Raw genomic sequence first — 7,560 nt, 5'->3', positions numbered from 1 at the left:
CCCGTGTCTCCGGTGGAGCCGCCGCCGCCGCCGCCTGGGCCGCCGCCGCCGCCGCGAGCTCGATGCGGACGGAGCCTGGGCCGGGCCATGGGGATCCTCAGCATCACAGACCAGGTCAGCTCTCCTGCCCTTCCCCACTTCCTCCTCCCAGAGCCCGGCGCTGCCGCCACGCGAGCCCGGGGATGTGCGGCCTAGGCTGGGCCCGAGCCCGGGGCTCCCGCCTCACCCCACGCCGCGCTCCCCTTTACGGAGCGGGTGTCCTTCGGGGCCTGGCGACCGGCGGAGGCACGGTAGGAATACGCTGCAGCCAGGACCCTAGTAACGGAGCCCCTCCAGCGACGCCCCCCTCCAGCCTAGGTGCTCCCCCACCCCCACCCCGGTTCCGCTTTGCCTCGGGCCGGCTCCCTGAAAGCCGGTTCTCCCTACAGCCGCCCCTGGTCCAGGCCATCTTTAGCCGAGATGTGGAGGAAGTGCGTTCCCTCCTCTCGCAGAAGGAGAACATCAATGTGCTGGTGAGTTTGGAGTATGGAGGATGGCGAGCCTAGAATCCGGGCTCGGATGTGCTGGACCCCTCCCCACAAGTGGGGCGGCTCGGTTCTCCTCGGCTCTGATGAAACTGCAGCTCTTCCTGCTCTGGAGTGGGAGCCTGCCATGCATTTGGGGTTGGTCTGGCATGGAGTACCGACCATGCCGGGGATGCTCAGAAACGGTGTTCTCTTCCCCAACCGTCGGGGTCTGCAGTGCCCCCACCCCTCCTGGAAGGAGGTTTCTCGGCCGGTGGCCCTGACTCCACCCTCCTAAGGTGCTGGCTTTTGACTGCCAGTGCTGGGATTTAAGGGAAGGCCGCTGGAGCTCTCATACTTGAGCCGGGGACCAGGATAATTTGTCCCCACAGCTGCTTCTCTTTTCTGCCTTTCCAGGACCAAGAGAGGCGAACCCCATTGCATGCTGCTGCCTACGTAGGCGATGTCCCCATCCTCCAGTTGCTACTGATGTCAGGTGAAAGTGGGGAGCTGGAAGGTGTGGCACCTAGGGAGGGGAGAAGTCTCTTTTTCCATATCCAAGGATTGATTGCTGGTGCTTGGTCCAGGAAAGGCTTCCTCCATTCAGATTCCCCAGTCTGATTACTGGTTTCCTTCCCTCCCCCTCCTCACCTCCCAACAAAATAGGAAATTGTATCCACACAGGTGCTAATGTCAACGCTAAGGACACACTGTGGCTGACCCCTCTTCATCGTGCTGCTGCCTCCCGAAACGAGGTATGGTCCTCCACCTCATTTCACCCTTCCAAAAGGATGAGTTGAAAGGTGGACTTGAAGGGTCAGAGACTATTCTGTCCCACATAGGGAGGAGACCAGACTTTGGCCCCTCCCCTCCTATCCATAGAACTGGCTGGTAAGGGGGACTGAGTGCTGCCAGATGTGACGTCAGGGAGAGCTTTACCCTGGGCTGGCAGACTGCGGGGGCCCTGCTGCCAGGCCTGAGTGACTCATCCCTCCCTGGGGGGCCACCTTGAGTTTGATCCCCTTCTGGGCACCGAAATTTCTCTCCTTGTGATCGGGGTGGTGGTGGTGATTTGTTGCATCCCTGCCCCTCAAGCAGCATGCAAGTTGATTGCACAAGGGGCCGGACCCATCTGTGGGGTCCTATACTCAGGTGTCATCAACCCTCAAGAGAGGGAAAAGGCCTCTTGGATCCTCAATCACTTCCTTGGCTCTAGCCACCAGGGGGAGGGCCTGAGGCCAATGGGAATGAGGTGGGTGGTGTTGAAGAAAGGGCTGGGTTTTGGAGAGGAATCAATATGTTTATTGAGTTGATGGAAATGGTTTTGGTGCCTATGGAAGGACTAAGGTGGGTGTTTGGGCCATTAATGTAGTGGGAACATTTTTTTCTAGATGGTAGGAAATGGAATTGAGATGTGTGCTGTGCATTTGCTTAGGGTAGATGTATATTCAGGTAAAGATTTTCAGGAGCTGGGTTGGAGAATGATGTATTCCAGGTGGCTTGAGGAAGAGATTCTCTTTTCCTCAGCAAAGACTTTAAGCTCTCAGGAGATCCAGAAAATAAGTAGGTATGGATAGTTTAGGTGTATAGAGGAAATACAGAGATGATGCTTAGGACATTGGGACCATACGTGCCATGCTGATCTGCTCCTTTCTCTTATTTTACTCCTCTCTTGTCTCTTGCTTTTCCACAGAAGGTGCTGGGGCTGCTGCTGGCACATTCAGCTGATGTGAATGCCCGGGACAAGCTGTGGCAGACACCACTGCATGTGGCTGCTGCCAACCGGGCCACCAAGTGTGCTGAGGCTCTGGCACCCCTGTTGAGCAGCCTCAATGTGGCTGACAGGAGCGGGCGCAGTGCTCTACACCATGCAGTGCACAGTGGGCACCTTGAGGTAAGGACCACTCCAATCTAGGCACAGCTTTCCCTTTTCCCTTCTCTTCTTACACAATATCAGCCTCTGGAGCATTGTGTCTGGGGGAAATGCAGCTTAGTTATACACACACTTGTACTTGAGCACTAAATGAATGATTGCTCAGGATTGAGTTTTGAGTGTTTTGAGTGTTTTTTGGGTTTTTTTGTCTTTTGTCTTGTTTGAGACAAGGTCTTACTATGTAGTTTTAGCTGGCTTGGAACTTGCTATATAGATCAGGCTGGTTTCCAATAGAGATCTGCCTGCATCTGCCTACTGAGTGCTTGGATTAAAGGCATGTGCCACTATGCCCACTTAGATTGAGTTTTGTCGTTAAGATTTTTATGTGTGTGCACATGTGTGTGCCTGGTGCCCGTGGAGGACAGAAGAGGGTATTGGATCCCCTGGAACTGGAGTTATAGGTGGCTGTAAGCGACCATATGGGTTTTGGGAATTGAGCCTGGATCCTCTGAAAGAATAGAAAGTGCTCTTATCCACTGAGCCATCTTTCTAGCCCCTAGATTGATTTTTATTTTAAGGTTTTAATTTTATGTGTATGAGTGTTTTGCCTGTATGTGTTTTGCATGCTTAGTGCCCTCAGAGGCCAGAAGAGGGTGTCAGATCCTTTGGAACTAGAGTCAAGGACCAGGGTTAACTGTCATGTGGGTGCTAGGAACTGAATCAGGGTCCTCTGGAAGAGCAGAAAGTGCTCTTAACTACTGAACTTCTTAACTACTAGCCCCTAGGCTGGGCTTTTAATTGAACCTAGTGTCACATTTGCTGTGCCACAGAGCTGTACTCTGACCCATAGACTGAAATTTTCTGGGTTTTTTTTCCCCACTGTTGGAGATTGTACTGAGGACCTTCCCATGGTAGATAATTTTTCTACCACTGAACTATATCCACATCCCTCTTTAACTTATTTTGAATAGAGTCTCACTAAGTTTCCCAGGCTAGCCTTGAACTTACTCTATAGCTCAGTCAAGCCTTGCACTTGTAAGTCTTCCTGTCTTAGCCTACCAAGTACTGGGATTACTGGCATGTGCTACCCTGAGATTCTTGACTTGGACTTCAGGGGGACCATTTGAGATTACATGAGAATGTTTATGAATTCTTTGAAGAGAAAGCCCATGTTGTCCAACACATTTCCAGCAGCTCATAAGATTTTGAGAACCACCAGAGTACCTAAAGAGACCTTGACTTTCCTTCAAACTTCCAGACTTATCAGTGGTATCTTTGTGATCCCACTGTTCCCTCTAGTCCATCAGATGGTTCTGCTCAGGAGCAAAGGTTTTCGGCTGCCTCTGCCTTTTCAGGAGATCAGAGGCCTTTGCTCTTTGATAGATGGAGGGCATGAACCTAGCTCTGTGTCGTTTGTATTCTAATATAGACAGTGAACCTGCTTCTCAACAAGGGAGCCAGCCTGAATGTCTGCGATAAAAAGGAGCGGCAGCCTCTGCACTGGGCAGCTTTTCTGGGTGAGACACACTATGGGGAAAGCAGGAATTTGGTCCTTATTCCAGGGCAGGGATAAGGAGTTGCAATGTTTGGAGGGAGGAGCTTGGAGCCTTTGGATTCACCCTCCACCTGCTTGAAAATGTCTTTTCTAGGGCATTTGGAGGTCCTGAAACTGCTGGTGGCTCGTGGAGCAGACCTCGGCTGTAAGGACCGCAAGGGCTATGGGCTGCTCCACACAGCCGCAGCCAGTGGCCAGATTGAAGTGGTGAAATACTTGCTCCGGATGGGGGCCGAGGTCAGAGCATTGGGCACTGGGGCTGGAGGATCGGGGAAGGGAGTTATTGGATTAGGGTCTGTAATGGTGATAGGGAAGTGCCTGGCCTGGAGGATGTGGTGAGAGGGTCTGAATAAGACATATGTTATGTCATAGTGCCCTCATTCTTTTGGATCAGAAACCTGAGGGGGCTGAGGCAGGCAGTTGGATTTCTCTAAGACTCTTGGGCTAATTGGCTGCCTCCAACTTGGTTTAAACCAATACATCTGTACCCTCACTCCTCCAAATCCAGATTGATGAGCCCAATGCTTTTGGAAACACAGCTTTGCACATTGCCTGCTACCTGGGCCAGGATGCTGTGGCTATTGAACTGGTGAATGCAGGAGCCAATGTCAACCAGCCAAATGACAAAGGCTTCACACCACTGCACGTGGCTGCGGTCTCCACAAATGGCGCTCTCTGCTTGGAGCTGCTGGTCAATAATGGGGCTGATGTCAACTACCAGGTATCTCAGGGAATAAGGTGTATACTAGAAGGTAGAAAAATCTGATTCTAAGGGTCCGACCATGTCCAGAAAGCTCTCCTGGGAGAATTACCCAGTAGTCCTCTGGGTGATTAGGCCTTAGCAGGACTCGGGAAGATGTGGACTGAGGTGTTCATATGACACTTCTATTTTCATCGATGTGTCCTTTGGGAGGGGACCAGGGCCTTTACTCTGCTTTGCACTGAATAAGCCCTACCATATTTCCACAGAGCAAAGAAGGGAAAAGTCCTCTGCACATGGCCGCCATCCACGGCCGTTTCACACGCTCCCAGATCCTCATTCAGAATGGTATGGACTCAGAGACTTTGTACCCTTATCTTTTCTGCAAAGAACTCATCCCTAGAAACCTTTCTTCCTTATACCCCATCCTCCACACAGAACAGGCACTAGGAACTTTGCCTTTCCCAGTCTCTTAAGGCTTCCAAATAAAATAATGCATGGAGAATGCTTACCTTGGCCCAAGATAATAATAAACACTTGAATGATCACTACTGCTATGAGTGGTCTTAAGCCTGAGGTGTGCCTGGGTTTGTGTGTGTATCCTTGTCTCAGGTAGCGAGATTGATTGTGCTGACAAATTTGGGAACACGCCACTACATGTGGCTGCTCGCTACGGACACGAGCTGCTCATCAGCACTCTCATGACCAATGGCGCGGATACCGCCCGGTGAGTCGGGGCCCTTGACCCCACTTCTGGGCTGCATCGGGTCTGTACATACTGCTCACATCCAAACATGGAGATCCAAAGATGCTTGCCAATGGGAAGCTTGGGGACCCTCCCACCCCTGACTCCTAGAGTGGTGGTGGGCTGCAGAAAAGAACACTTAACTGGTCCTTCCTTGACCTAAAGACTGAGTCCCTCAACCTCTTCCCAGGCGCGGCATCCACGACATGTTCCCCCTGCACTTAGCTGTTCTCTTTGGATTCTCTGACTGTTGCCGGAAGCTTCTTTCCTCAGGTATGTACTGACTGGCTGGGGTTTCAGTAGGTGGCTCAGGGCTTCTAGATGCAATCTGTGGCTGGTCTGCTCTTCCAGGTCAGCTGTACAGCATTGTGTCTTCACTCAGCAATGAGCATGTGCTTTCCGCTGGGTTTGACATCAACACACCTGACAACCTTGGCCGCACCTGTCTTCATGCTGCTGCTTCTGGAGGGTGCGTCCTTTCTCTCCCAGGCCTTGAGAAGAGAGCTAGGTCTGGGTCCCCATTCTGTGTCAGCTCTCTTCCCCTCAAACAATGAGAGCAGTCATGATAGAGAGCGACCAATTCCATCCTCAGCCTCTCTGGGCCAGTGGCCATGCTCTCACTCTTACCCCTTATCTTCCTTTTAGGAATGTTGAATGTCTTAATTTGCTGTTGAGCAGTGGGGCTGACCTAAGAAGGAGAGACAAATTTGGAAGGTAAGTTAATATACAGGGATGTACATAGCTAGTGTCTGGTTAGAGTGAAAATGGTGGGAAGAGGGGAAGTCAGGAGAATGTTACAGTATAGCTTTTGCTGTTCATCTGGTAGTGTTCTGATCTGTCCCTGATTCTTTCACCCACACTGTACCCTGCTTTCTAGGACTCCACTGCACTATGCAGCGGCCAATGGTAGCTACCAGTGTGCAGTGACATTGGTGACTGCTGGGGCAGGCGTCAATGAGGCTGACTGTAAAGGCTGCTCTCCCCTCCACTACGCTGCTGCCTCTGATACCTACCGGAGGTGAGGCTCCCACTTTGGTCTTTAACTCTTTGCACCTACCTGATCTGACCTTAACTCTTTCCCTCTGTCTTGTCAGAGCGGAACCCCACACTGCTTCCAGCCATGATGCTGAAGAGGATGAGCTACTGAAGGAGTCCCGTAGGAAGGAGGCCTTCTTGTGAGTACTAGAGAGGCTCCTGTGATGTGCCTTCCCCACAATGCCACCCCTGACCCTATTAGCTTCCTACCCACTCTGAATCTCTACTGCCACTGTGGCCACCACTGCCAGTATGCTGCCCTGTCATTTGGCCAACAGGGAGGGGAAATGTATGGGACGCTCTGGGTATAGGAGCAAACGAAAATCTGAAACACAGCTTCTCTCTTCAAGGAGCAGGAGTTTCTTGAGAAGATTGGGAAAGGCAGATGCACAAAACCATTTGCTTATTTCATAAGCTGTAATTGAACTTTTACTCACTAGGTTCCAAGTTTTGTTCTCAGTACTAAAGAGAAATGTTTTTGTGATGCTGAAGATCGAACCTAGGTCCTTGTTTATACTCTGCCACTGAGCTACACCCCCAGCTAAGGATGAAAGATAAATTATAGAATGCAACATCAAAATAGTCCCCAATCTGGGCATGGCAATCTCAGCACTCAGGAAGCAGAGGCAGGTGGATCTCTGTGAGATAGAGCCCAGCCTGGTCTGCATAGTGAGTTCCAGGCCAGCTGGAGCTACAGGGAGACCCTGTCTTGAAAAGACCAAAAAAATAGCCGGGCATGGTGGCACATGCCTGTAATCCCAGCACTTTGGAGGCAGAGGCAGGCGGATCTCTGTGAGTTCAAGTCCAGCCTGGTCTACATAGTGAGTTCCAGGCCAGCTGGGGCTACAGGGAGACCCTGTCTCAAAAAGACCAAAAAAAAAAAAAAAATGTCATTTTTACTTGGAGGACAGAATTATCTCTGCTTGAGAACCATTGACATAAATGGGTGAAACTATGTCCCAATAAACTTTGGTAAAAAAAAAAATCCAAAGCCAGGCATAGTGGTACACACCTTTAATCCCAGTACTCAAGAGGCAGAAGTGGGTGAATCTCTGACTTCAAAACCCAAAACGAAGCGCTGGAGAGATGGCTCAGTGGTTAAGAGCACTGGCTGTTCTTGCAGAGGACTTGGGTTCAGTTCCCAGCACT

General features: G+C 51.1%; 1 protein-coding gene across 1 annotated transcript in view; it reads left to right on the top strand.

Moving 5' to 3' along the window:
- Positions 1–6: 6 nt before the first annotated feature.
- The window catches only part of Ankrd52 (ankyrin repeat domain 52), a 24,053-nt gene continuing 16,499 nt past the window's right edge, over positions 7–7,560 (top strand). Inside the window, exons 1-15 of the mRNA XM_008848716.2 lie at positions 7–114; positions 429–512; positions 921–999; positions 1,188–1,258; positions 2,197–2,397; positions 3,806–3,893; positions 4,026–4,168; positions 4,440–4,652; positions 4,901–4,979; positions 5,244–5,358; positions 5,567–5,649; positions 5,728–5,845; positions 6,022–6,090; positions 6,254–6,394; positions 6,471–6,551. Of these exons, the coding sequence (XP_008846938.1) occupies positions 88–114; positions 429–512; positions 921–999; positions 1,188–1,258; positions 2,197–2,397; positions 3,806–3,893; positions 4,026–4,168; positions 4,440–4,652; positions 4,901–4,979; positions 5,244–5,358; positions 5,567–5,649; positions 5,728–5,845; positions 6,022–6,090; positions 6,254–6,394; positions 6,471–6,551 (1,592 nt within the window). The 5' untranslated portion in view covers positions 7–87. The remainder of the gene's footprint in view (positions 115–428; positions 513–920; positions 1,000–1,187; positions 1,259–2,196; positions 2,398–3,805; positions 3,894–4,025; positions 4,169–4,439; positions 4,653–4,900; positions 4,980–5,243; positions 5,359–5,566; positions 5,650–5,727; positions 5,846–6,021; positions 6,091–6,253; positions 6,395–6,470; positions 6,552–7,560) is intronic.

Source organism: Nannospalax galili, unplaced genomic scaffold (genome assembly GCF_000622305.1).
Source record: "Nannospalax galili isolate Female #2095 unplaced genomic scaffold, S.galili_v1.0 scaffold2124, whole genome shotgun sequence".
Taxonomy (NCBI): Eukaryota; Metazoa; Chordata; class Mammalia; order Rodentia; family Spalacidae; genus Nannospalax; species Nannospalax galili.
The sequence above is the reverse complement of the archived record's forward strand: the minus strand, read 5'-3'. Positions and strand labels throughout refer to the sequence as shown.